This window comes from Hemiscyllium ocellatum, chromosome 31 (genome assembly GCF_020745735.1).
Source record: "Hemiscyllium ocellatum isolate sHemOce1 chromosome 31, sHemOce1.pat.X.cur, whole genome shotgun sequence".
Classification (NCBI taxonomy): domain Eukaryota; kingdom Metazoa; phylum Chordata; class Chondrichthyes; order Orectolobiformes; family Hemiscylliidae; genus Hemiscyllium; species Hemiscyllium ocellatum.
The window spans coordinates 27,838,849-27,853,883 of NC_083431.1; the positions used below are offsets into that span (position 1 = coordinate 27,838,849).

At 40.8% G+C, this 15,035-nt stretch overlaps 1 protein-coding gene and 1 non-coding gene across 2 annotated transcripts in view; both read left to right on the forward strand.

Moving 5' to 3' along the window:
- Window positions 1-15,035, forward strand: part of usp32 (ubiquitin specific peptidase 32) — a 199,429-nt gene that overhangs the window by 69,750 nt on the left and 114,644 nt on the right. The window contains exon 4 of the mRNA XM_060847945.1: window positions 7,027-7,145. Within this exon, the coding sequence (XP_060703928.1) occupies window positions 7,027-7,145 (119 nt within the window). The remainder of the gene's footprint in view (window positions 1-7,026; window positions 7,146-15,035) is intronic.
- On the forward strand, window positions 6,350-6,452 carry LOC132830621 (U6 spliceosomal RNA). The gene has a single exon (XR_009646402.1). It is a non-coding gene; the product is annotated as a U6 spliceosomal RNA (small nuclear RNA).

Here is a 15,035-nt window from a genome sequence, read left to right on the forward strand (position 1 = left end):
CCTGTCTATACCTGACATATGCTTCCTTCTTTTTCTTAACCAAACCCTCAATTTCTCTAGGCATCTAGCATTCCCTACACCTACCAGCCTTTCCTTTCATCCTAACAGAAATATACTATGTCTTGACTCTCGTTATCTCATTTCTGAAGGCTTCCCATTTTCCAACTGTCCCTTTACCTGCGAACATTTGCACCCAATCAGCTTTTGAAAGTTCTTGCCTAATACCATCAAAATTAGCCTTCTTCCAATTTAGAACTTCAACTGTTAAATCTTGTCTATCCTCTTTTATCACTATTTTAAAACTAATAGAATTATGGTCGCTGGCCCTAAAGTGTTCCCCCACTGACACCGCAGTCCCCTGTCCTGTCTTATTTCCCAAGAGTAGGTCAAGTTTTGCACCTCATCTAGTAGGTACATCCATATATGGCCTCACAAAGTTTTCTTGTACGCACTTAACAAATTCCTCTCCATCTAAACCCTTAACACTATGACAGTCCCAAGTCCATGTTTGGAAAGTTTAAATCCCTTACTGTAACCACCCAATTATTCTTACAAATCTCTTTACAAATTTGTTTCTCAATTTCCCGCTGACTATTAGGGGATCTACAGTACGATACCAGTGTGGGTGGCACGGTGGCACAGTGGTTAGCACTGCTGCCTCACAGCGCCTGTAGACCCGGGTTCAATTCCCGACTCAGGCGACTGACTGTGTGGAGTTTGCACGTTCTCCCCGTGTCTGCGTGGGTTTCCTCCGGGTGCTCCGGTTTCCTCCCACAGTCACAAAGATGTGCGGGTCAGGTGAATTGGCCAAGCAAAATTGCCCGTAGTGTTAGGTAAGGGGTAAATGTAGGGGTATGGGTGGGTTGCGCTTCGGCGGGTCGGTGTGGACTTGTTGGGCTGAAGGGCCTGTTTCCACACTGTAAGTCTAATCTAATCTAAGGTGATCACCCCCTTTCCTATTTCTCAGTTCCACCCAAGTAACGTCCTTGGATGTATTTCTGGGAATATTCTCCCTCCGTACAGCTGTAATGCTATCCCTTATGAAAAACACCACTCCCCCTCCTCTCTCGCCTCCCTTTCTGTCCTTCCTATAGCATTTGTATCCTGGAACATTAAGCTGTCAGTCCTGTCTATCGCTGAGCCAAGTTTCTCTAATTGCTCTGATATCCCAGTCCCATGTTCCTAACCATGTCCTGAGTTCATCTGCCTTCCCTGTTAGGCCTCTTGCATTGAAATAAATGCAGTTTAATTTATCAGTCCTGCCTTGTTCTTTGCTTTGTTTCTGCCTGCCCTGACTGTTTGACTTGCTTCTTTTCTCAACAATCTGAGAATGGTACAGATCTCTTTCCTCCCTGTGTCCCACCTACGTCCTTAGTAATTTAAATCCTCCCAAGCAGCTCAAGCAAATCTCCCTGCCAGTATATTCGTCCCCTTCTAACTCAGGTGCAATCCATCCTTCTTGTATAGGTTACTTCTACCCTAGAAGAGATTCCAATGATCCAAAAATGTGCATCCTTCTCCCATGCACCTTCAGTCACTCATTCATCTGCCCTATCCTTCTATTCCTACCCTCACTAGCTCGCAGCACTGGGAGTATTCCAGATATTGCCACCTCAAGGACTTTCTTTTTAAATTTCTTGTCTATATTCCATTCTATATTCTCCCTTCAGAACCTCATCCTTTTTTCTTCTTATGTCATTGGTGTGTGTGGGTGTCTGTGTGCGTGTACGTGTATATATGTTTATTTGTGTGTGTGTGTGTGTGTGTGTGTGTGTGTGTGTAAGTAAGTTCGGTACCCATAGGGAGGGCCTCAACCAGGACCTTGGGTTCATGTCACATTACAAGTGGCCACCATTGCACGTACACACGCTCGCTCTCGCGCTCTCTCTCTCGCGCTCTCTCTCTCGCGCTCTCTCTCTCGCGCTCTCTCTCTCGCGCTCTCTCTCTCGCGCTCTCTCTCTCGCGCTCTCTCTCTCGCGCTCTCTCTCTCGCGCTCTCTCTCTCGCGCTCTCTCTCTCGCGCTCTCTCTCTCGCGCTCTCTCTCTCGCGCTCTCTCTCTCGCGCTCTCTCTCTCGCGCTCTCTCTCTCGCGCTCTCTCTCTCGCGCTCTCTCTCTCGCGCTCTCTCTCTCGCGCTCTCTCTCTCGCGCTCTCTCTCTCGCGCTCTCTCTCTCGCGCTCTCTCTCTCGCGCTCTCTCTCTCGCGCTCTCTCTCTCGCGCTCTCTCTCTCGCGCTCTCTCTCTCGCGCTCTCTCTCTCGCGCTCACACTCTCTCTCACACTCTCTCTCACACTCTCTCTCTCTCTCTCTCTCTCACACACACATGCCCCCCCCCCCACAGACTTAAGTCACTCTACACTCACTGCACACACACATGCACTTTCTCACACTCACAACCTCCAATCCAGAGCTCAAAAAATGCATGAATTTATGTAAAACTCCATTATCTCACTTTTTAGAATCAAGCTAAACATCATGGCATAGACAGAGAACACAGGGAGCCAACACCTTCTCGCTATCACAGTTGTTAACAGCTAACCTGAGAATGCAACTTTTTTTTAAAAAAAAGATTTTGTGATTTACACATGAAAGAAGTGAAACTATCACTGTATTCTAACCGATGGGAGGCTTAACAGACAATCAATTTTTCAATGTATAATTTCCGTTACATCACTATAAATTTCTGCTATAAATTCTGTGTATTAGGATTAAACCGTCCATTACCACCTGATGAAGGAATGTCGCTCCGAAAGCTGGTGTGCTTCCAATTAAACCTGTTGGACTATAACCTGGTGCTGTGATTTTTAACTTTGGCTTATGATAGAGTGCTGCCAAAGGCTCGGTTCAATTCCCGTGCCAGAGGAGGTTACCATGAAGGACTCTCCTTCTTAACCTCACCCCTTACTTGAGGAGTGGTGACCTTCCGGTTAAACCACTACCAGTTTTGTCTTTCTAATGGAAGAGCAATTCTATGGCCTTGTAAGATTTGGCAATTTTATCTTCAGCCTTTGATAGCTCGTAGGCATAGGTCAGTCATTTTAAGTTGTTTTGCTTTTTCATATCTCTTCACAGTACTGTCTTTTTATTCATTCTATACTTAACTTTGTGCATCTCACTTAAATATTTCTTATTTCAGACCTTTCAACTGAGTTATCTTGAGGCAATCCCTTTTTATTTTCCAAAACTTGTCTTTGATTATTATGGACTCTTTCTTTATAGATTCTTAGCCATTTATTTTCTTATGATTATGAAAATGATAAATGTAGACTTAAAAAGGTTGAGTTAAGACAGGCAGTTAGAAATAGAGGTAAATTCATTGGAGCTGATTGGAAATGGTTTTTGCTGTACTACAGATAAAGAAGTTAGTGAATTTCTGCTAAGTGGTTGAGGTCTTTGTATTTTTTTTTAGTTTTTAACAGTGTATACCTAGGTAGTAAAGTTAATAAAATATAAAAAGCAACACAAGTAAATTAATAATGTAATTAAGTAATTAACTGAAATGCATTAAATATGTTAGGACAGGTGATATGTTAAAATTACAGTATGTGGGATTTCGAGTTCCAAACTGGGATGCCAGTTTGGTTCAGAGGACATCTATGGCAAGTTATGAGCTGGAAACTGAACTACAGGTGCTGCAATGCATCAGGGAAATGGAAGCTTTCCAAATCTGATTTGGTCTTTCTGTGAACTGTACAAGGAAGGCAGCTCACCAGCACCCTCTCGAGGGCAATTAGGGACAGGCAATAAATGTTGCTCAGCCAGTGATGCCCACACCCTACAAGTTAATAATAAAAAAATTCAGGGTTGGAATGTATGGCCGCAAGTGAAACAGTTAAGGGGAGATACGAGGGCAGGAGCCTCAGCCTTCACAATTGACAAACGGTGTGTGGTTCTTTCAGCTTGGCTGGATGATAGGACTACACAGTGAATGAGCTAACTGACCCCATGTTGTAGGAAGTCATTGAAGAGGAGGGAGGTGGATGTAATCTAGTGGTTATAGAGGTGAGGGGGATTATCACCACTGCAGCAAGGAGCATGAACCTAAATGTCGGTGTTGCCTGTCTCGTTCCAAGGTTTGAGATATCTGCTTAAGGCTTGAAAGGATCTTGCTGTGGGCGGGACAGGGTCCAGTCGTTGTGGTTCATAGGCAGGACAAAGGAGTTTCCATGTCGTCAATAAGATTTGTTCAGTGTAGAACTAAGCAGTAGAACCTCGAGGTAGAATCACTGAATTATTACCTGTCCCATCTGCAAATTGGTGTAAGCCAAATCAGATTACCGAGGTGACTGCATGTCTCAAGCACTAGTGTTGGGGAAGTAGTTTCTGGTTTGTGGGTACTGGCACGAGTACTGGGAAAGTGGGATCTGTATCGCTTGGGCAGTCTCCATTGACACCATGCTGGAGCTTGTGCAGTTGCCAAGCGCAAAGCCAGACAAATAGTAGATAGGATTTAAAACTAATTAGTAGGAATAAATGATCAAATTAGGGAAGATGTGATAAATCGAAGAGTAGAGTTGAGGCCAAAGAGAAAGGTATTAATATGGTAAATGGTGAAAAATATGGGGCAGAAAAGGACAGATTCATGTTTCAGCCAACAGATCAGACGACTTTTAAAAGGCAGTGAAAGGATAGAATTAAAGGTCCTATATTTGAATGCGTGTAAGGTTAGATATTAAAAAAATGATTTGGTAGCCGTTACTATGACATGGCTGCAGGATGACATGGATTGGAACCTGAATCTTGAGGCACAGGGCATTTCGGAATGACAGCTTACTAGGAGAAGGTGGAGGGGTGGCTGTGCTAGTTAATTACCGTATGAGCACAAGAGAGGTATACCTAAGTTCAGGATACCAATATGTTGGAGCAGTTGGAATGAGAAATCATAAAGGCAAGGAGTCCGTGGTAGGAGTGGTGTACAGGTTCCCGAACCATTACTCGCGATAGGGTGAAACAGAAAAGGAAAAAAAAAATGAGAGCCTTGAACGTTTAATGCTCAGATTAAAAGTCAGGTAGACAAGGTTGGCTCAGATGAGTTTGTCTTTGGGCTAGTTCCTCAGAACTCTTTTCTGAACCAGACCAGAGACTGACTGTTAGGCTTGGTATACTGTATGAGATGGGATTAGTTAATCTCATAGTGAAGCCAGTGCTAGCTAAGAGCAGCAGTAATATCATTGGATTTTACCTTCAGTTTGAGGTAAAGAAGAATGGATGTCATGCTATTTCTCTTCAAACTTAAATACAATTATGGGGGCATGAAAGCAGAGCTTGATGATGTGAATTGGCAAATTAGATTCAAGGATACATTGGATGTAGTGGCAGATATTAAGGGGATGTTTCAGAATGTACGGAATAGATAGGTTTCAAAAAGTAAGAAGAATCCTAAGGGATGGATCCACTATCTGTGGTTAACTAAAAAGAGCAAGATAGTATCAAATTAAAACAGATGGTGTATAATTATGTAAAAACAGGTGACAGGTCAGAAGGTTGGATGGAATACAAGAAACAGCAAAGAATGACTAATAGTTTAAAAGAGGGAAATATTTGAGTGTCAGAGAAAGTTAGTAAGCTGTATGAAAACAGACAGTAAGAGTTTCTGTAATTATTGAAAAAGAGTTAATATAGTTAACATTTATCTCCTTGAAAGCCAGACTGTAGCATTAGTAATGGAAAATAAGAAAACGGAAATGGCACACGAATTGAAGAAGTATTCAAGCAACATCTCAGAATCAACTGTAAATCAAGAAATGCAAGGAATGGAGAAACTGGGGACAATCACAATCACCAGAGAAATGGTATTGAGTAACAGTTGGAGCTACAGGTTGACAAATCTTCAAGTCCTAATGGACTTCATCCTAGGTCTTAAAAGAAATGGGTGAGATAATTGGTGCATTGGTTTTAATTTTCTAAATTTGGGGGATGGTCCTATAAAGTTGAACAATAGTGAGTCTGACTGAAATTGTTGGAGAAACTCAGCAGGTCTGGCCAGCATCTGTAGAGCAAGAAACCGTGTTAGAATCTGACTACTTTATTCAAAAAGGGAAGGAGAAAGGAAAGAAATTAGAGGCTCATGAACTTAATATCTGTCAAAGGAATATGGTAGCTGCAGTATTAGCTGTTTTTGTCAATATTTCTCTGCTCTTGTAAATGTTTTTTACATAACAACAGATTGTTGAGATAATTGATCCAAGATGGGGATGGGCCATAGTTTCTGTGCATATATGTGTGATATGTACATATTGTATGCTGACTGCTCATGGGCTGTATATCAGTTTTTTGAGATTTCTGTCTGCACCACTGATTACCAATTCCACTATAAACCAAAATGGAGATTTAGAAAATCTTCAAACTTTGCTCACTTTGGCAGTGCATATAGTAAAATTAGCATGATACAAAACAGACAAGCATGGTCTCTGCATAAGGATGACATGCATGTTTGTGAAGTGTTCCTTTTTTTAGGAGGGCTATCTTGTGGTGCAAAGGAATATTCCTTTCCGCTGGATCAGGAGGCCTGGTTTCAAGTCTCATCTGCTCCAGAAGTGTGCAATAACATCTCTGAACAAGTTGATTTAAAAAAAATAATTTAAAAAGAAAACCTCACTTTTATTTGTCAAGTAGCTTCCAAACCAAGTACAAGCAATAATATAGACTGGTAACCATAAGTATTTATCAGTTGGTCTTGAAAATAGTTCTGAAAGACAGGTGCTTAGGTTTTGACACTGTTCCTTCTCTACAAAACTGGGAAGCTGGTCTAGTAACTTGATTTTTTATTATTATTGTTGGGCTTTTGAAAACAGTTGCGTAAACTAGGAGAAAATAACTTGCATTTCTCAAATCGCCGGATTTATCAATTAATCATAATGTCTATGCCAATTACTTTTCAGTTTCCTGATTAGATGTATGGGTGTCCTTAATTAAAGTGAGATTTTAAATGGGAATGTAACTTACAGAAATGTAGCCCCTATTTTCATCAAAACGTATTACAATTATCTCCTGAAATGTATTTTAACTTGGTGTGTGATCTTTTTACAGATATTTTTAATCTCTTTGCAAATGAATCTGGGAGCTACGTTGTGCGAGAGGAAATGGAAACTATGCTTCGGGCTTGTGATGGTGAGGTTCAGCTGGGAGTTAAGAAGTGCTTTGTTGAGGTAGGTATTTGACACTTAGAATACTTATTCATCCTACTATCCAAAGCAAAAAAAATCTGAAACTGACAGCTTCTGTAAATCTGAAACAAAAGCATAAAATATTAAATGCACAGATCTGTAGAAAGAAGTGACAAGCTAAAGTTTGAATGTGACATTTTAGTAGAAAAACATTTACAGACTAACAACCCCCAAGATGGAATAGAATAATGGAATGAAGGGAACACACAACAGGAATCAAGAATATGCAGTGAAGTGATTAGCTGGAGAACAGGAGATGGGTCAACTGACAGAAAGCATGAATCAAAGGAATCTAAAAAGCCAGAAGACCCCTTTTTGGCTAGTGGGTAGTGGAGATCATGGAAAACTGGTGAAGTGGAGCAGGATCCAGTAACCCAGGGATTTTCTTTACCATCTTTGCCCCAAGTGCACTTATTTTGACCAGCAGCATTTCCTTGTATTTTGGATGTTTCCTCCTGTCTTCAGGACTCCTACAATCTGGGCATCTCCCTCTGACTTCTTAGTCTGTCTTAATCTTTGTATTAAGAATACTTGTTGTATTTGTTTCTCCACTCTCCTTGCTTATTCTAATTTTAGGCCTCTCCCACATCCCCAGAGTCAACCCCATGGTGTAACAGGCAGTAATCCATTCTAACATTGATGTGGAGGACAATAGACAATAAGTACAGGAGTAGGCCATTCAGCCCTTCGAGCCTGCACTGCCATTCAATATGATCATGGCTGATCATTCCTAATCAGTATCCGCTCCCTGCCTTATCTCCATAACCCTTGATTCCACTATCTTTGAGAGCTCTATCCAACTCTTTCTTAAATGAATCCAGAGACTGGGCCTCCACTGCCCTCTGGGGCAGAGCATTCCACACAGCCACCACTCTCTGGGTGAAGAAGTTTCTCCTCATCTCTGTCCTAAATGGTCTACCCCGTATTTTTAAGCTGTGTCCTCTGGTTCGGCACTCGCCCATCAGCGGAAACATGTTTCCTGCTGCCAGTGTGTCCAATCCTTTCATAATCTTATACGTCTCAATCAGATCCCCTCTCAGTCTTCTAAACTCAAGGGTATACAAGCCCAGTGGCTTCAGTCTTTCAGTGTAAGGTAATCCCTCCATTCCAGGAATTGACCTCGTGAACCTATGCTGCACTCCCTCAATAGCCAGAATGTCTTTCCTCAAATTTGGCGACCAGAACTGGACACAGTACTCCAGGTGTGGTCTCACCAGGGCCCTATACGGCTGCAGAAGCACCTCTTTGCTTCTATACTCAATCCCTCTTGTTATGAAGGCCAGCATGCTATTAGCCTTCTTCACTACCTGCTGTACCTGCATGCTTGCCTTCATTGACTGGTGTACAAGAACACCCAGATCTCTCTGTAAGAGGAGCCAGTTTAGTACTGGGTTGGACCAAGTTAAAGTCACAACGCTAGGTTATAGTCCAACAGGTTTTATTTGGAAGCACTAGATTTCGGAGCATTGCTCCTTCACCAGGTAACTGTGCACAGCCACCTGATGAAGGAGCAGTACTCTGAAAGCTAGTGCTTCCAAATAAAATCTGTTGGATAGGAAGCTGGTGTTGTGTGATTTTTAACATTCCAACATTGACATTGTTACCATCCTGTTGATAGGAAGCTCTTTGTGTGGTGGAAAGCCGTCAGTCATACTGCAAGGTAACTCTTAGAAAACCTTTGCCTCTGAGAGCATTAACCTATTACTAGAAAAGCAAGATATAATTTATCATGACTTGCCTTCTCTCTTCTGGGGATTTGTTTTCCTCAAACCTCCAAATTGAGCACCCCTATCCTGTGCAGCCTGCATAATCTCCCTACTGAACATATTCAACCAGAATTGTCTCAGCATCCTTATAATTTCTGCTTTCTCTTGCTCCAGAAAACTCATTCCTTTTGCCTCAGCTCTATTTCTCTCTTTGTCTAATCTTCACACACCAATGCCTGCAACTCTTTTATTTGTGTTGGATGCCTGAACAAATTTCAATTTTATGGTTCCACTTACCTAATATATGCACACCACCGATGAGATGAATGAGTCATAGAAGTGATAAATTGATGTATTTCATGTTTAGTACCATGTAGTGATTGGTGTTGAGGTTGCAGCATCAAATTTAGGGATGGGTGTAACTCATCATACTGTTAACCAAACAAAGTGATTAGCTGGATATTAGGAGATGGATTAACTGACAAGTTGCAGTTCAAGACAAACTAACTGTGTTTATGAGAATATAATTCAGATGTTGAGTTTCTGGTGACCTGAAATTGAAAGACCACTTGCTAAATTAAGTCTATAAAATAGTCCACCATTGTTCCCTTCTCTGCTGCTTTTTTGGATGAATTTAAATGTCAATATGAGTAGATCTGGACTATTCTGCATGCGTAAATGTCAATGTGAGTAGATCTGCTGACTGTTCTGCATGCTTAGGGTCTGAGAATGGTGGTCTGTACTGTATGGCTGTCTTTTAGGTTTCAAATGTGCCATTTTGCCAGGCTAGTACCTTTTGTAGTGAGGATAGTGATCCAATTGTCATGAGTTTGGTGAGCATCACAAATTACATCTCCAGAGAGATTGAGCAGTTTAGGCCTGTACATTCTGGGGTTTAGAACAAGGGGAGGAAATCTAATTGAGACACACAAGATGCTCAAGGGGATTGACAAAGTAAACACAAAATGTTTCTCCTTGTGGAACAATCTACAATGAGACCTCATAAGGGATAGCAGATTTTAAAATCAGTGAGAAAATACTTGTCTCAAAGGGGTGTGAATCTATGGAATACACTACCCCAGAGTGTGGTGGATGCTGAGACATTCACTAAGTTTCAGGTGTTGAAGTCTAAATAGCAATGGGTTGAAAAGTTTTAGAGAAAGGGCAGGAAAGTGGAGTTGAAGCCAATCATGGTCATATCAAATGGTGGAGCAGGCTCATTGCCTAATCCTGCTCCTAGTTATCATACAGTTATCATTCAGGAGGGGAGTCTGCTGACTCTTTGCTTATTCCTTTAACAGTGGACAAACCTGTCTCCAAACAAATCACCATCTTTCCATCCAGCTGACCTTGTTCTCACATTGAAAATCTTTTCCTTTGAGTCCAAATATTTGCTGGAAACTTATGCTACTCTCATCCTACCCATGTCTGTTTTTGTAGAAGATATGTTAAATATTCTTTATACTATTTCCACTTGGTTCTTCTCCAGTGTGTCCATTTTTATTTTTCATAATTTTGTCAAATTTTCTCCAGCATCCAAATTGACAGTATATTCAGCTTAAAAGTTTCATTTTAATTTGCCTCTTTTACTTTTTCTCTACCTTGTGCTCTCTCCAACTCTGATCTTTTCATCTTTGGCCTTCTGCATTGTGTCATAACAGTTCAACATAAGCTCCAGATACAACTGCTGAGCTTGTGCTCTCCATATACTCTCCATGTAGTGCATACAGATGCAATGCCTCAGATCCAGCCAACTGAAAAACTGGCACTCTCTTAAAAAAAGACCATACCACTTTTTCTAAGTTGTCATGCACATATTTGAAATATTATTATTAGGTAAGTAGAATGACACTATTCAGGATAGCTGCTGAATTGGAGTTGTGACACACTAACAAGTTATTGATGTTGTATGCCTGTCTTTTCCTGTGCTGCCTGGTTGTCCAAACAACCCTCACACTAATTTGGGCACTGGCAAGATTTAAAATCCAGCATGGACATGGTTCCAAGGCTGCCAATTTGGGACACTACGTGTAAAACTATTCGAAATCTAAAATGCAAACCCAGACTCCCACATTCCCCACTTTCATCTTGCACAGTGAAGATTATACTAGCAGTGTCTTAACTCTGTCTAAGGTAGTGATTGCTTGGCATCAGTGCTCAAAATGAACAGAAACAACAGACGAGTTTGCTTCCCAAAGTCCAATACATGACTGGAAAAAAAAACAATAATGGGAATGTCAGAGAAAGATCACCCCTGTACCTGGACTTTGCTAAACTGTACATAAATCATAGAATCTGCAAGGGACTCCTCAAATTCTGTATCCCTAATGCTGCTGCATCGCAAGTTGTTTCTCACTCGATTGCTGTTGATAGGTCACTCATAATGGTGAGTGGGAGAGAAAAGAAGGCTCCAAGAGAGGGTGGGAAAGGGAGGAGGTTCCAGCATGGAAGTGGTAGTGGCAAGGAGTGGGGTTGAAGGAGAGAGAAACCGGTCGGCAAAAGACTATTCAACTATCTGGGAACCAGGAAAACCTGAAATTGCTGAAGTAATGAATTCCTTGAAAAAGAATGTGTAATCTCTGCCTTTAGTCTGCATATGTTCAGGAGCTACTAAACTTGAAAATGTATATAATGGAGAAAATGTATATAAGCATTTGTAATTATAAAATTGATTCTGGGATTGAAATCTGAGATACAATAATAAGGTTGTAACTGCCTGTTTAAAAGTTCCAGCTTTGTTTATACACAATGGAAATGTGTGCTATGACTTTTTCAGTCTATGGAAGGTATGCTGACTGATGCTGCTTGTGTGTCAGAGTACATGTCACTTATTTTGAAAAATGTTTGTGTTAACTTATGATTGTTGTCATGTTGCAATTTAAATACTGTAATTGAAAATTAATACTTTCCAGGAGTGTTGTGGCTTTAAGTTTAATGAAACTGTAATTATTTATGATATTGGTTAATTCTTCTAATTCTGCTTCTGTGCAAATCAAAATATTCCAAATCAACACCAAGAAACATGGTGTTATTACTATGTGACTGTGTCACTTCAGTCTGTGAGAATGAAAAAGGAGGCCCTGAAAATGAAAATGTCGGTCCCACAAATTGAAAAGTAGATATTGAGAAAATCTCAGGGTGAGTCTTTGAGGAAAGAAGCATAATTTTGTCCCCTCTTAATATGAATATGCTCTTAAGTATTTGTCAATCTACTGACCAGATTTCAGTTTCCATCCAGTCACTGACCCTAAGTACATACCCTAAGTATAAGTCAGGATCCGAAAGCAAAGTAGAATTTCTGAGGAGTTTAAACTTCTTATGAGCAATTTTTTTGCTCCCGGGGAATATGAATATATGATCTAGAGTCAGAGACTTGGGTGAAATCCATATTACAAGATGTGGATAATTGAATGGAAAACATAGACTGTGGGCTAACCAAAGTGAGGGTTTTGGTGTTGAGTACCAGTGGTTGCCATGAACAACTGCAAGAGAGTTCTTATCTTCACTTTTTTTTCTCTAACTGAATGACTCAACCTGGAGACTTGCCTCCCGTGGCAGTACAAAGATACTCCTTGTTTTTAACGATTAATAGAATCTCCTCAACCCTATGCATTTCATCACCCTTCCTCTTACCAAAATCTTCTCCCCACCAGCTCTTGGCCTTGTCTTTGAGGAGCCATAACTATTTTCTAGCCTTGAAATACGGTCCTGTGGGAGAACGTTTGGGAACCTTGTGTTGGACAGCTAAAAACATTGACAGATGAGTGGCTTCACAACTGATGATTGCTCCTCTGATCATCTGACTACCCCCAATCAATCTGACATGACTACAAACTACTACTCTTGCAAAATGATCTTACCTGCTAGCCAAAGGACACCTTCCACATCTTGTCTAGATTTGGACTGTGTTTATCATCATTAACAACCGTGTTTGAACTTGGTTTTCTTGGAGTTCCTCTAGTATTTTTGAGTAACTTCTGAATGTTAGAGTAATCATTCTATTTTCCCCAAAATTGGTAACCATTAAAGATTTGAGTACAACACTTCTGTGCAAGACAACATTCAAATATGGAAGTGGGAGAAAACCATTTGGCCCATTAAGACCACTCTGCTACATATCATGGCTGATCCTCTAACTCCATTGCTCTCTTTCCCATACTCCCTGACAGTTTTAGCTTATAGAAATCTTAACTTTATTTCTTAGGTATACTCAATGCCTTCACCTCCACAGTCTTCTGTGGTAGAAAGTTCCGTAGGTTCACCACCTTCTGTAAGGATATTTTTCCCCTCAGTCTAAAACTGGCCTTTTGTATATCCTGAGACATTCAGTTTGATCTGGACCCCCAGCATCTTTGCATTCAGTGTGTACAGCCCTGTAGACATTTTAAGTTTCAATGCAATCTACCCTCAACCCCCTGCCCCTCATTTGAGGCGCCACAGTGGCTCAGTGGTTGGCACTGCTGCCTCACAGGGCCAGCAACCCAGGTTTGATTCCAGTCTTAGGTGACTGTGCAAACTCCATACAGACATTCTCACTGTATCTGTGTGGGTTTCCTCAAACAGTCCAAAGATGCGCAGGTTAGGTGAATTGTCCGTGCTAAATTGCTCATAGTGTTCAGGGATGTGTAGGTGAAGTGCATTAGACAGGGATAGATACAGAGTAATAGGGTAGGAGCATGGGTCTGGGTGAGTTACTCTTCGGAGGACTGGTGTGGACTTGTTGGGCTGAAGAGCCTGTGATTCTCACTTTTTTTAAAATGACAGTGAATATAGGCACAGTTGACCTAATGTCTCCTCAAAGGACAAACCTGCCATTCCAGAAATCAATCTACTGAGCCTTCACAGTGTTCCCTCAATAGTAGGCATATCTTTTTTAAGTAAGGAGATCAAAACTGCACATAATGCTGTCGGTGTGCTCTCATCAAGGCCTGTAGAGCTGCAGCAAAACATAGTTTCTCTTGTACTCGAACCCTCCAGGCTGACATGTCATTTGACTTCCTAACTGCCCACTGCACCTGTATGCTTGCATACGGTGACCCAGGTCCCACTGTACATTGATCTTTCCTAATATATCAGCATTTCAATAATATCTTGCCATTTTGTTTTGTTGACCAAAACAGATAATGTCATACTTTATTCATGTTATATCTCATCTGCCATGTCATTGCCTATTGACTCAATTTGGCTAAATTACCTTGAAGCATCTTTGCATTCTCCCCACTACTTTCACTCCTTTCTAATTTTGTTTCACCAAACTAGGAAATATTACAGTTTGGTTTCCTCATCCAAATTATTGAAATATTGTGAATAATGGACGTCTAAACAATAATCCTTGCACGACGGCGCTTATCACCACCTTTCAATCTAAAAGCAACCCATTTATTCTTACTCTAGTGCCTATCTGCTAACCATTCCTACTCCATATCATTGTATTATCACCAATCCCATATGCTTTTACTTTGCACACTAAGCTCTTGCATGGGAATTTATCAGAAGCTTTCGGAAAAGTCCAAATACAACATACCGACTGGTTCTCCCTCGTCTATTTGATTTGTTGTACTGTCCAAAAAAACCCCAGCAGGTTCATCAAACATGATTTCCCTTTCATAAATCCATAGTGACACTCTGAGATTATTGATTTTTTTTTAAGCATCCTGTATTCCCAACTGTTAAGAGATTCTGTTTTTTTTCTTTACTACTGATGTTAGACTAACTGGTCTATAATTTTCAGTTTTCTTCCTCCTTTTTAAATGCATTGGAGTTAGATTTGCCACCTTCCAATCAGTCAGTGTGTTCTCGAATCTACAGAATTTTGGAAGGTGTTGTATCCATTATTTCCATAGCTGCCATATTTAGGTTATCAGGCCTTGGAATTTATCCGTTTTCAATGTCGATAATTTCTCCTTGTTTTTTATTGTTGTTAATTTACTTCAGTTACTCCTTCCCAAAAGACTCTGGGTTCCCTCGCACTTCTGGGAAGCTTTTTTTTGTCATTTTCTGTCAAGACCAGACAAAAGTACTTGTTTAATTGCTGTCATTGTGTTGTTTTCCATTATCAGTTCTCCTGCTTCAGATGTTAATGCATCTACATTTGTCTGCACTAATTCTTTTATACATACGTATGGAAACTCTTAGTCACTTTTATGTTCCTTGAAAGTTCACTTTC